The 14,614-nt window shown below is 43.8% G+C and overlaps 1 protein-coding gene and 1 long non-coding RNA gene across 2 annotated transcripts in view; one reads left to right on the top strand and one right to left on the bottom strand.

Moving 5' to 3' along the window:
• LOC127666855 (chondroitin sulfate proteoglycan 4-like) overlaps positions 1–14,226 on the top strand; it is a 67,245-nt gene extending 53,019 nt beyond the window's left edge. The window contains exons 9-10 of the mRNA XM_052159844.1: positions 9,957–10,140; positions 11,314–14,226. Of these exons, the coding sequence (XP_052015804.1) occupies positions 9,957–10,140; positions 11,314–13,364 (2,235 nt within the window). The 3' untranslated portion in view covers positions 13,365–14,226. The remainder of the gene's footprint in view (positions 1–9,956; positions 10,141–11,313) is intronic.
• LOC127666856 (uncharacterized) lies at positions 1,260–13,092 on the bottom strand. Its single transcript, XR_007973727.1, has 3 exons — positions 12,994–13,092; positions 8,864–8,979; positions 1,260–1,388 (listed from the first exon to the last, which is right to left on the bottom strand). It is a non-coding gene; the product is annotated as an uncharacterized LOC127666856 (long non-coding RNA).
• Positions 14,227–14,614: the final 388 nt, after the last annotated feature.

Here is a 14,614-nt window from a genome sequence, read left to right as displayed (position 1 = left end):
AATAGATGTAAAGTGTATATAGCATGTTTCCCACACATAATTGAGGTTCATTGAGATGGAAATCATTTTTCTAATGATCAGGGGAGACACAAGCTAGAAATGTTATATTACTGATACATCATAGGGGTACCTGGCACACCCAAAGGCCATGTAAAGTCAGGAAGCCCATGGAGAGAGACAGACTCAAAGGCCACATTTCTATAGGATCTAGTGTTGTCTAAGCAGCTTTTCCAAGAGGGCGTTTAAGTGGGTAAGATTAAATCAGACAGGAGGCCACATGGTAGCTTCGAGGTAGTCATGTGACCTACCCTCCCGGTCCAGGTTGGTCTGAGCTTCAAGGGGTCAGTCATATAGGCTACATTAGCCGTCCCCTAGGGGGGTGGGCACCTCAGAGCAGTGGCTTAGACTACTTGTGTGGGCCACACTGAAGAATTTCAAGGAAGAGAGTTGCAAACAGGCATCAAGATGACTGAGAAAGTCCAGCTAGTATTCAAGATGGGTGGTGAGGTGGCCGGACATCCTAAGGATTACAAACACTAATTAGATGGGGTTTGAGGCTGATGCTTAGCTTTTTGTTCTTGGAAATGTGAAAAGTCCCTTTCTACTTCTCATATTTAAAAGGAGTTTCCCAGGGGAAGGCAATTTTCTGCTACACTGGAAACTGGCTGGTGTTTGCCCTAATGTGCAACAGTCATTTAATGAATGGAAATGAGGTCATCAGAGGAGAATGACATTTGCTTCACCTATGACCCACTTATTGTTTCCTTTAGAGAGTTCCTGTGTTCTCAAATACATTTCCCTCGGGGATGATGAGAGAAGAGAGCTAAGAAAATATAAGAGGTCTCATGCGGGGACCAAGCTTTCCATCCCTGGCCAGAGCCCAGGCTGGAGGAACAGAGAGGCCTGAGGATGGGCCTCTCCAGGGACTTGTTTGGACAGTCGGGGCAAGAGGGATGTGGAGGAAGGAGGTGCTGACAAATCTCAGGGTTTTCCAACATCTGTTTGTCACCTTTGAAACCTTGCCTCTCTTTTCACCTCAACCACCATAAAGAAAGTCAATGATATGGGTAAAGAAGGAAGACTACAGAGAAATCCAGGGAAGAATAAAATCCAAAATGTGAACTCTGGATCTTTCAGGATCATAGCTTACTTTGGTGTTTTAGTGGGTATCACACACACACACACACACACACACACACACACACACACACACAATGTTCAAGGGCTTTCTGGTGCTGTAACAAGGTATCTGAGCAGAATCAGTGTGGAGAACTGGTTTATTTTGGCCCTGCTTCTGAAGCTTCAGTCCATTGTCAGCTGTCCTTGCTTTGAGGCTTGAGAGGTAGAACATCCTGGCGATGCGCACGAGGTAGAGAAATGCTTGCTTCCTGAAGGCCGGGAAGCAAGAAGAGAGAAGACAGATATGGAGGAAAGGTTGCGATATCCCCTTCAGGGGCACATCCCCAGTCACCTAACTCCCTCAGTGGTTTCTCCCCCTTTTCAAGGTCCCATGCCTACCCCAATAACTCCAAAGCCAGGGAACCCTAATAACTGAAAAGCCAGGGAACAAACCTTAACACATCAGGTTTCTGGAGACATTTCAGATCCAAGCTACAGTGCATGCTTTTATAAAAGCAAGGCCAGAAAACAATAAAATGTTAAATTTATATCAAAGCAAAAAGGAATATCACTCATTAATACAGTAAACGTGCATTAATCTGAACGTATTCCAGGGATAAGGACATGGCTCTAGCGGTATGAACATCTGCTATGTAAGAATGAGGACCTGAGTTCAAATCCCCAGCAGACACATAAAAACTAGGTGTAGCTGCTTATTCCTGTAACCCCAGCATTCAGATGACAGAGACAACGGCTGCTGGGAGTTCATTGTCAGCAAGCCTATCCCAAATGGCCAGCTTGCTTCAGTGAGAGGCCTGAAGGCAATTGTGGAAAGTTAAGGAGAAAGACATGGGATGGACTACTCTGACCTCTGCATGTATAAGCATGGGTCAAAGCATATACACACTTATGTGTACACACACACACACACACACCACCACCACCACGTATATACATTAAACAACACTGAAAACATTCCAATCCTGGTTAGCATGTATGTTCAGAAATGGGCATTTTTATGTGTGCTTTAAGAACAGAAAGAAATTAGCCTTTCTTCTTGCCTCTTCCACACACTGCCTCCTTCTCCACATGCAGATGGAGAGGGGCTTTGGCACAGCCTGAAGTTTATAACTTCTATCAAGTTGTACCCAGGTCATTCCCAGTCATCAACAGCTAAGATTTACTGTCAGTCAGCTTTAGAACATTTGGGAAGTGAATGTTTCTAAATAAAAGAAATGGTGGTTACAGTAAGAGAGTGGTGGAGGAGAGGACAGGAGGCCTTTCTCTTGGACTGGGGTTTGCTCAGTGGTGCAGCAGTCCTTGCCCGAGGCTGTGCATTCAATGGAGCGGGAATCTTTCCTCTGAAGTCCTCCTGGAGATCCTGATTAGCACATATTTATCAGGGCTCTTCAATGTGATGGGGGGGATTGCACTCAGGAAATAATTTCAACTATGTAAAGAGTTCAGAGCTATTTAGCTCTGCATAACTTACAAATGGCTAATTACCAGTAGACTTTCTAGACCAGCTTTTCTTCTCCGGAGTCAGTTGTAGCCAAGTGACCTGCTAAGCATTCAATGGGGACATTGTGGGCAGTTGATGGCTGAGTGCTCTTTCACCCTTTAACTGAGGGAATTAATTTGTCCTTGGCTCTCTACCTGGGGGAGTTGGGCGGTAGGGATAGAGATTAAAAGTACTACACCATTTGCAAATACAACATGTACTTTTCTTGCTTGTGAAGAAATGACCATTTTTATATCAGTACTTATGAGGAAAGTAGCTCATGAAAAATCTTGACTGCACTGTGCTTAATATACTTTGTCAAAATAACTCTAAGGAGGTATTTGTGATGTCATTGCCCAATGTTAGTTTCTTAGCCCAGAATAAGTTCACCATGTTTTCCTACCAAGATAAGCAAGTGGTCACTTTGTTTTTCAATGTCAAATCCTAATGGCGTTAAGCTAACCCACAGAAATTAAGCATAGGATGCATCACGGAGAAGGCAACCATCAGACTCCCATTGCATGAAAGTTCTCTTATCCACTGGAGATGCCACTGTCCATTTTCAAGAACCCATGAGCAGAGTAAGCCTCAAATTCCACATAACACACCGATGGCTTCCCAGGGAAGTGCACAGCTAATTGAGTGATTTTCATTCCCGTGCTTGTTGAGATAATTTAGAGTCATTAAAACAGCAAAGTGTTCTGGCTTTGAGGTTTATGACAGCCAGCCTCTTTTCTTTTCGACAAAGCCAGTAATTGCATCTCAGCTATTGTACTTTTGTGGGCCGGATGCCATCCGTCTTGGTCTCTGCTGCATCCACAGCACAGATAATGGTTTTCCGGGACCACATTTAGACAATCATGAAGCCATTCTGGGCTAATAATTTTGTCCAATTACTCCTCCCCAAATCTGGATGTACTGTTTTCATAATATATACATATTTTAGAGAATTATAGACACATTTCTCAAAGGCTGGGAATTAATTTGTCATAATTTAATGGAGAGTAAAATCAGTTTGATGTCTCATTAGACTTTTGTCTTTGAATCTGCAGAGTAGGAAGGGACCAGCCTTCCTGTCATCCATGGTGCCACCCACCCGTCCTGTGCCTCTTTGGGCTCGCTGGTTCAGTGGTAACCAGGTTGACTTGTCTTTGTGGACATTTTCCACTGGTATTTTTCTTTCAGCAGTTTTGTTTTGCATCACACGTCTCTGAGTAATGTGGACAGTATTGTTCCATATGTAGAGATTACTGTATTGTCCTGTAGTCATTGGTCCATTGCTTGAACGTAAACTTGACTGGCAAATTTTGGCCCAATGCTATTGAAAAGTCAATATGTTCTGTTCTGTTAGAATGGCTATGCTGTCCAGAGTCTGAACTCCATCCTGCTGGACCTAGATCCTAAATCCTCTTGGAGTTCATTCACTTTCCACCAGATGGACCACCATTATGGCTGTAGAGAATAATTGGGCACAAGCACAGCAAGATTTCTATAACAGATCCAGAATCTAGGCAGCATAGGGTGTCATGGCTACAGAATGACCAGGAAACAGGCTGAATAAGGTAAGGCTGATTCTCCTTAGTAAGAATGAGCAGAAAAGGCAGTCCTAGAAGATAACACTTGGAAATATCTAGCTAGAGATTAACAATAGGATATCACACCCAAATACTTATCAGCGAGCTATGGTTCATGCCCTTGATGATTCTGTTGGTCTCTGCAGCACCTTATGAGAAAGAAAATCTCTGCAAGGACTCCAGAAGTCTATCTGCAACTATTACTTTCTCTCACAGAGAAGATTAAATCTTCATTTATATAGAAGAGTCTCTAGGGACTCATATTACTCTTAAGTATGTAGATCTTTAATACATTAATCAAGTGAGACCACACAAAAGATTATAATTTGGAAAGAGCAAAAGGTAGCATTGGACATCTTGGATTAGTTTTATACAAGTGCAGGAACCCCTAAAAATAGCGGGTCCTCATCTCTGGAACTTGTGACCCCTTTCATGGCAGACTTTGAAGATGCAGTTAATAGTCATAGGGTTGGAAGAGTGGCCTGAACTATCTAGATGGCCCTTAAGTGCTGTCATCTGTGTCTTTTCAAGAGGAAGGCAGGAGATGATTTACATACAGATGAGAAAAGCCAGCTGACCACACTGGAAGTTGAGTATCGCAGCCACAGGCCAAGGAATGCTTCATCTTTGGAGAGTTGGGGGGTGGAAGTCAGTCTCCATTTGTGGTTGACTCCACCATGCCTAGCACATTCAAGAGCCTTCCTCATTCCCTTCTGGTGGGTGACTCTTTGACCCATAAACACTGATGGCCCTCAGCTCTCCGGCTCCAAGTTTATGAAGCAGCTGCCAGGTGGCCTCCTTGGGGCCTCCAATCTAAAATGGATCGAAAGGGAAAATACAAAAAGACTCCCTTTTTGTCCCATCCAACCCTCTACCTCCTAGTATCTTATGAGTTTCTATACGATTAGAAAAAAATAAAAAACCTGACATCAGCGTAGAACTGGAATACTGCCTCTCTGCTGTTGTGCACAGTATATGAGTGTGTACACATGTTGATGGTATATAAACACACATGTGGAAGCCAGAGGTGGTTGTCACCCTCTGCTGTTCACCCTTGTATCCTTTGAGACAGAGTTTCTTACTGAACCTGGGCTCACTGATTGGCTAGCCTAACTGGACAGTGTCTGGGATCTGCATGCCTCTGCCTCTACAACACTGGGGTTACCGATGCATGTCACCCCATCCTCAGTTTTACATGTGGATGCTGAGGGTCTGAACTCAGATCTACATGATGGACTTTAGTGCTTCTTACCCACGGAGCCATCTCTCCAGCCCCTGTACTGCCTTTCTTTAAATCATAAGTCATGATAAACACAGGCTGTCGGATGAGTTATTCCTCAGAATTACTGCAAATCAATACAAGTTCTGGTTAATAACTGACAGCCTTGGCCAGAACAGACAACAAAGTGGTGTTTGTTCACTCTGATCACACTTTGTAGCTGACTCTCCCTCCCCATTACCAGGCTCCTGGAGCTGCAGAACATATCATATGAATTTCTTTGTAGCCTATAATCTCAGTTTTCCACAGCTCCAAGGTGGATGGTGGGCCTTAGACTGTGGAAATCGCGTGAACTCAGGAGTTTTATAGAACTAGGTATGAAACTAAGTCATTAAAATAAAGTACCTTGTGGAATGCCTGCTACCTGTAGAACTCCAATAAAGGCTAAGTTATTTTCTCTGTTGTTGTTAAATACATACAAATATAAGAAACATCCTGAGTTGCCTTTTTTCTATCTATATAAGGTTATAAGCATATATACTTGACAATTAAATGTTGTAAAGCAGTTTCAATGTAGATTATTTGTTCATTAAACACATGTTTATTTAAATGTTTATTCTAAATGGTAAAAAAAAAGTATTTATAAAGCAACAGGAAATGAGTTTTCCAAACATTCTAGAAAATATTTATCTTATGAAGCATGGACAATCTCCAGTTGTTTAATATTTTGCTGCAATTCAGTGTAAAAACTGTGTAAAGCCTTTCACCCAACTCAGAGCCCCGTGAGAAATCCATTAGTGAGAACTAGAATGCTCTGCAAATACCTAGAAATGCCCAGGGCCTGGCACTGTGGTCACTGAGATGGTAACATGCTACGAAAGTGAAATGCACATCCACAAGGAAGATGTTATTCCACATTTCAATGTACTAATAGGGCATAGAGAAGCTAGTTGATTTGCACAAAGCTGAAACTAGTGCTATATACATTTGAATTTTAGTCTGATCAATCCAAGTTTCAAAATCCACTGCATTTTGTTACCTCTGTTTTTATATTAATATCAATTTTCTTCTATGGCAGAAGAATAGAAATTCAGGCAGCTGGGGGCAAAGAAACCCCAGAAAAGGACTGAGGACAAAGCTCCTAGATAAACCAGGCAATCTGGGCTGTTCCCAGCTCTGCTGTCAACTAGCCTTGTATATTCACTACTTGTCTTATTGCTATCACAAAATGCCTGACAAAAAGCAACCTAAGAAAAGAAGGGTTTATTTGGACTTACAGTTCATGGGGAAACAGTCCCTCATGACAAGGAAGTCATGGGGTACAGGGTCAGGAAGCAGAAAAGAAGTGAACACTGGTGTCCAGAGCTCTTCTTCCTTTTTCTAAACCCCATCCAGTGGAATAGTATCACCAACATCGGGGTGGCTTTCACACCTCAATTGACCTAATCTAGAAAATCCCTCTTAGACAAATCAAAGAGATTCATCTTCATGGTGATTCTTAAGCCCATCAAATTGCAATTGAGGTTGTCACACCCTAAGTTGGAGGAAGGGTAGAGTTCTCCAGATGTTCATCTTTCTAACCTTCTCAGCAGCTCCTCAGCTGTAAACTGTAGTCCATTGCAGGGAGCCCAGGAGGGCCTCTGACCTTCTGAGAGCCAAATCTTTCTCCTTAGGATTTGACTAGTCTTTGAGGTTGTATAGAAATCAAGGATATGAGATAGAAGTTTGATTATAGAATCCCAAAGAATGTTTTTCTCTTCCCTTCAAACAAAAGCTACTGTGAAGAGTTTTAAGATTTGGGAACAATGGGGGGAAGGAGTCATTTTCTTCAGTGGTGTAGCCACTGGCAAACTGCCCATGCTCCAGTAAGCCACAGCCTGGAAGGGGATAAAAGACAGTAGTGGAGCTGGTCATGGTTGCTCACAACTTTAATCCCAGCACTCAGGAGGCAGAGACAGGCAGATCTGTGAGTTCAAGGCCATCCTGTTCTACAGAGTGAGATCCAGGGCTACACAGAAAATCTCTGTCTTGAAAAACTAAGAGAGACCGGCTGAGGGTGGGGATGGGGGTGGGGGGGAGGGAGAGAGGGAGCAGGAGAGGGACAGAGACAGATAGAGGGAGAGACAGATAGAGACAGGATAATGAATATGATTGAAATACATTACATACACGAGTGAAATTTTCAGAGAATGAACCAAAGAAAAATTTAAGCTTTGAAAATATATACACTTCTAATGTAATATTGGGTTACAGCCTTGTTAAAAGTCCCAGGAAGGACCAAGTTGGGGGTCATGGGGATAGAGATGGGAATTGGCAGGGTAGGGACAGACCAGGGTGTAGGCACAGGAGATGGCTTCTTCTTGTCTTCAGTGTACAAGGCTTTTGTGGGTGGGTTCCTTGCCCTCATTCTGCCTGTATTGGTTGTCATAAAAGGGAATGGTGTCAAAAAGGGGGGGGGGATGGTGTCTCCTTTCTAAAGCTCATTAAAAAATGGGAATTACTTAATGTATTTAATTTTGTATTTTGAAATAAGTTGTAAGATAATTACCAAAAGTATAAGGAGTTCACATGTTTTATTCTTCCATATTCCCAAAGTGTTAGTGTTTAACAAGACATACACTGTCATTGTTTTACACACTTGTCTTTGCAATGGCAATTTCTAAAATTAAGGCAATCTCATATAATCACAGTGTAATTTTCAAATGTATAATTTTAATCTTGGTACAATGTCAATATGCAATTTATATGTCACATTAAACTTTCCTAAATTGTTCCAACAAATGTCTTTAATAGGAAAGAGGAAATTAGCCACCACATAGAACATAGCATTTTGTTCTCCAGTGTCTTTAGTATCCTTTAATTTGGAACCATTCCTTACTTTTTGATATAGTGACTTTTATGATCTTGTCAATAGAATAATTTATGACATTATGACATAACAAGATGTGCATGTGTGTGTCAGAAGACACCTTGTTGGAGTTTAATTCTCTTCTTCCACCTTGGGGATGGAACTGAGGTCACTAGGGTTGGTGGCCATTTTGTCAGCTGATACTCTACCAGCACATGGATGTTGAGAATACAGGACAGTTCTCTGCAGCCTTCCACACTGTGAGTTCTGTGTAGAGACTCAGGTTGTGAATTCTGGGCAAGGATTCAGACTATGCATCCTGGGAATAGGTTCAGCCTCTGCATGCTGGGCAGGAATGCCAAGGGGGCTGCTGGGGTCTTCCCAGCTTCCTGCAGGTCCACCATGATGCTCACTTTGTCCTGGGATTGAGGTTGGCTTTTATATTCGCCACACCATTCATCACTCCCTGGGTTTACAGTTTCCCCACGTTCAAGGCCTGATCCTGTCTTGTGATTTGTGGCCCTGTGTCCCATGAGGACATGCTTTGTAACCATTTCCAGTATTTGTCACCACTCTCTAGCCGCTAGCTTTAGAACTCTTACCTGAATTGTTATGGCTCTTAGTCTCCAAGCGATAGTTTCTCTTGATTTAGTTTTCCTGCCTCATTTATTAGGTGAAATTCCATATCATTGGCTTTCTGGTGGTATTTTGATGACTTCTGCAGGAGGGAAAATAGCTGGACAGATCTAAATTGATAGGAAACAAGACCCCATCCACCTCTCCCCAACCACAGAGCTCAGGTACTCAGCTGGTTTGTCCGTATGTACTTCATACAGTGGGAGCTGGCAGGTACCTGAACTTGTTCTTAGGGCCATTTTGGTTTGGCGGACTAAATTCCTAATCTTCTGTAAACTCTTTGCTCCCTCACAATTCATGTCACAGAATCGTAGTTTTAGTTTCTCTGGACCTTCTACACACACACACACACACACACACACACACACACACACAAATAACACATAGAAAGTAGGAACTTACAGATGAAAAGGCATCTATGAGAAGGATGACCTTTTAAGGGTCTTGACTCAAACAAAAGCAGCCATGTGTACGTATATGGATTTTGTTTGTTTGTTTTGTCTTGTCTTTGTTTTTGCTTCCTTTTTATCAGATTGATAAATTTGGACACCAACTGCATATTTGCTTATGTCAATAAGTTATTTTTAATCTTGAGGATAATGCTTCTGAAAGTCACATCACATGAGTACTTCCTGAAGTATGTATAGATGAGATTGTATAATGTCTAAGAGTTCATCACAAATAGGCTGTTCGACAGGAAGTGGACAGCACTATCTGAGAAATGAGACCTGTCATATGAGCTGACAGTGGCTGACACTGTCTGTCAATAAGGAGGGTTTAGTATACCCTTTCCATAAGAAAAGCATGCCAGGTGACAGCTATCTCAGAGTCACCGGGCTTCTCTTTAAATGACTAGATCAGGTTTGAAATACAATCTCCTTGCTGTGAAAAGGAAGTCACCACATTTTCATGTTTTTTCTTCCTTTATACAGATACATGAAATAATTTAAGCACGAGTCTAGTAAGCCCTGCAGAGAGCATGCCTCCTCCATTTAGAAAGTGCCTTGGCGGTTATATCACCCCAGATGCTTGGTCCTAACTGCACTTCCTTCTGTCCAGGTCAGTGAGGGGCTGATACTCTACCAGCACGTGGATCCTGAGAGCACGGGGTGGGCTTCAGAAGACTCCTTCACGTTCACAGCATCTTCCCCTCCAGCGGAGCTGGGCCCTGAGGATTTCCCAATTACCATTTCATATGAAACGAATGAGTCCGGCCGACAGAGCCAGCTGCTTGCAAATACAGGTACTGCCAACAAACCGAAGCTAGTGCTCTGTCTATAGAAGAGATAAAAATGTGCCACTCCGTCTTTCCCTTTTAGTCTGTGCTACACATTGATCCTCTGCAATAAGACGGACAGAGTTGCAGCCGGTGGTAGTTACTCTGCATGCCCTCCCGTGCTTCCTGTCATGAGTGTAGCGGCAAGGAGCGCAGTTGGCTTTAAGGAGTCTCTTTATGCCTCCAGTGGGAGCTTCGTCATGCCCATGACTGAAAGTTGTTGACACCAATGAAAATAATGAGTAGAAAAGAATTATTAGGAGCTGGGCCGGTTTCTATGGCAGGAGAGCTTCAGCCATGAGGAGGTTGGGAAATTAGCACTGTATACATGGATGTACAGGTTCTAAAGCTTCCTTGCCTGAAATGCTGACTTAATGGTTGTTTGCATTCAGTTCCCAAACACTCCCTTCCCACTTCCTGTGTCCTTCCTCTGCTCCAGCTATTTCCTTTCTTCCCTCAGTGAAGTTCCCAGCTCTGCCCTCCTGCCACATGGAGTGTTATCACGTCCCATCCCCATCAGGAGGCCACTTCTTTACTGTGAGGACCTCCGAATGCACATAAATACACACACACACACACACACACACACACACACACACACACGTAAATCCCAGTTCTGCAAGTAAAAGAAAACAAGTGACATTTGTCTGAGCTTCACTAATTTAACCTAAGAAAATCATCTCCAATTGAACTCATCCCCCACCCCACAAATGTCACCATTTCTCTTCTCTTTACGCCAATGTAGGATTCCACTGTATATATGTCCCACATTTTCTTTGCCATTCATCTGTGGATGGTCTTCTACCTGATCTTACTTCCTGTCCACTGTGAATAATGCAGCAGTAAATATAGATCTTGCAGGCATCTCTGTGGACTGACAAGATTCCTTCGAGTACACACCCAAGAGTGTATAGCTGACTTATAGAGTAGTTCTATTTTCACTTTGGTTTTTGTTTTGTTTTGATTTTTGAGGGACCTCTGTATTGGTTTCTATAGGAATGTGTTTATGTTTAAATTTTATTTTTCTATGCTAATTCAGATTCTTGTACAACTTGTGTGTTTAGAATTAATCCACTGAGCTTTATGACTTTCATTACATGTCTGATTAAATGTCTCTTTGTTCTTTGACCGTTTCGATAGGTGCCTCTGTCAAGGAGGGAGATAGAGTTCTCATTGACCAATCTAAATTAGATGCTTCCAACCTCTTACTCCAGCTACCCCAGCCTCAGCGCTCTTCCCATGAAATCTGGTTCCAGGTTACGGCTCTTCCTCACCATGGCACCATTATGGTTGGAGAGAGAAACATTACCACAGGAAAACCCTACTTCTCCCAACACACAGTGAATGTATTTGAAGTCACGTATCTTCATGACGACTCTGAATCATTGGCTGATAATTTTACCTTTGCTGTTTGGCCAAACCCAAAGAATCGGTCCACCAGCAAGCCAGAGGATGACTTTCTGGAAGAGATGTTCAATATCACCATCACCCCTGTGAATGATCAGCCTCCGGAATTAAAGACCAAAGGGCTTCGTTTGACAGTTCTGCAGGGTGGGAGATTGGTTGTGGGACCTGAAATCCTCAATGTAGAAGATATAGACAGTCCTCCAAATGAAATCCAGTACTCGATCATCCGTCAACCCAACAATGGCTTTTTAGCAATGGCTCACGATCCAGATGCCACTGCTCAGCATTTTACACAGGCCGACATCAATAACGCTCAGGTGTGGTTCATACAAGATGGAAGCCCATCCTCTGGAGTGTTTTATTTTAGTGTGACTGATGGCGACCATCGCCCTCTCTACAAGCTCTTCCACCTGGACGTTGTCCCCATCTCCATCACTCTTGTGAACCTCACAGACCTGCTTCTGCCACAAGGCCAGACAACTGTCCCCATCACCAGTGCTCATCTGTCAGCGGTGACCAATGGTAAGAGCCTCCAGATCATCTACAGAATAACCCAGCCCCTCCAAAGCGGCCACCTGCTGATTGAAAACCAGGCAGTCAACAGCTTTGGGCAGGAGGATTTGGATTCTGGAAGACTCTCTTACCACATGACCAATCTCACAGCCTCAGAAGATTGGCTGAGGTTCTCCCTGTTTACAACAGAGTGCAACTTGACAGAACAGACCCTGGGCATCAGAGTGCAGCCTTTGTTGCGGGTGATATCAAACCTGAAAGTTACCAACAGAGTGGCTCACCAGCTTAGGAAAGAGGATCTAGATGCAACCGAGCTTGCTAACAGGACTAATAGTGATCCCACGTTTGGAGTGATACAACCCCCCGTCCATGGACGACTTGTTCGAAGAGCAGTTGACAGCCCTGTGATGGAAGAGGTCACTCAGTTCACCCAGACAGACATCAACCAAGGGCGGCTGATGCTTGAGCCACATGCTAACCTAACAGGCACCTATACACTGAATGACTCCTTCACCTTCCTGCTCAGTGCAGACCGGGTGCAGCCAGCGACAGGTTATCTAGCCTTTACCGTAGTGCCACCAGACCCCTTACCTTTACAGTCATTTACATCCAATGTGCCTTTACTTGTCACTGGAGAGACCCTTGTGGCCTCTGTTTTCTCTCAGAAAAAATTTAGGACTTCTATTAGAACACAGACAGAAACTCCAGGGAACCTGACCCAGACCAAATGGCAGGGGACAGATTCCTGGCATCAGCTAAGTGGCAAAGAGCCAAATATAGACGCCAGTGTCTCCTCTACCAGAGTCATTTGGTCTGATGTTGCCACCACAGTGGGGGAGCCCCTTTCTGGGGGAGCCATGCAGCCGGAAATGAGCCATCACCCTCTGATGGTCATCATACCTTTGGCTGCTGTGTTCCTCCTCCTGATAGTAACTGTGGTGGCCCTGTGTGTTTGGCTGCTGGGCCGAAAGGAGGACAAAGCCAAACCTCTTATCCAGCCGAGGACAAACCTCAAAGCCCCATCTGCAGGCTCTAGAGGAGAGAGGAGTAGAGCCATTCCCACGGTCACAGTGACACCCCTTATTAGAAGCTCGGGCAGCCAGGCTATCAGTTTGTTCCGGGCCCAATCACATGATCAGCCAGGCCCTCTGGGGGCGGAACCTGTAGAGACATGTGCTCCTTGGGAGGCATGGGTGAACCTGGATCCTGACCTGGCCAAGCTCTGTCGACAAACCAACCCAGCACTGAAACACAACCAGTACTGGGTATAAATGGGGAAGCCCTCCCCCACAACCCCACCCCCACCACACACACACACACACACACACACACCAGCTCACACTCATTCTCTCTCCTTCCCCCCCACCTCTCTTCCCCTTTACCCCTCTATACTTTCCCATCTCTCTCCTCTTCCTCTCTCCTCCCTGCCCCCATCTCTGTCTTTCCTTGCGGTTACTGACCACTTACTGTGTATAGGTACGAAGATCAGCACTGGGCTATAACGGTTAAGGAATGCGGGTAGGATCAAGGGAGGCAGCTAATCAGCCAACACAGGACTCACAGCCCAATGGTGTTGGTGAGTGCCGTACCTTGACTCCTGGGCCTTCCACAATGGTCTCTTAATAAGTATGGTTCTGTTAAGAATTAAACTGCACTAAGGTACTGCTGAGCAGTGGGGCCCCATAGGAAGCAGTGCCTTTAACCAAGGCTCAGAGTTAAGGGAGGAAGGTTTGGGTGCTTTACAGGGGAGATTCGCCCTCTCAGTGAGTCAGCAGGAAATGCCAGTTCTCTCTCTACAGATGTCATGTATTACATCAGCGAGTTTGCTTATGTAATATTTATGTGTCATCCTTTTCCTCTGTGGAGTCTCCTCGAGTTGCTTTCCTCGTTCAGGAAATGCCTTGTTCAGATCACAGGGCAAACTGACCTCCTTTGAGGATCGTCATTAAATGCGTTTTATTTTGTCCAGAAGCATTGTTTACAGAAGGAACTGTAAAATCAAGAAATATCTGAAGCTCTGAGGTATAGAAAACTGTGTTAAAAGCTTTTTATTTTTTTGATGCCTTAGTTTGGCATCCTTTTACAATAAATGGAAATAATGACAAATTTGTGTTTGGATTGTCCACTTGAACCCTTTGGCCAACATTAATTTCTGCACATCTAAAATGAAGCTTTCAGTACTTAGAATGCCTTGGGCTGCAGAGTATAACACACCCACAAACATTAGATTGAGGCTTGCACAAATGATTTAGGTTTTTCTGTGAAGAGTAACATAGAAAAGATTTTAGGTTTGTAGGCCACACATGGTCTCTGTCATTTGATTTTCTTTTGTTCTTCTTTCCTAAAATGACGTTTGTTTTAAGAAAACGTAGAAAAAGAAATTGTTAGCTCTCGAGTTTGGCCCATACATGGTAGTCTTTGCGGTCTTTGCTTTAGGTAACTGAAGAGTGCTGAATTCTGTCAGCAGGTGTAGTAGAGATTAGTATTCCAAAGCTGGCTCTGGGACTCATAATTATCAGGG

This window comes from Apodemus sylvaticus, chromosome 16 (assembly GCF_947179515.1).
Source record: "Apodemus sylvaticus chromosome 16, mApoSyl1.1, whole genome shotgun sequence".
Classification (NCBI taxonomy): Eukaryota; Metazoa; Chordata; class Mammalia; order Rodentia; family Muridae; genus Apodemus; species Apodemus sylvaticus.
The sequence above is the reverse complement of the archived record's forward strand: the minus strand, read 5'-3'. Positions and strand labels throughout refer to the sequence as shown.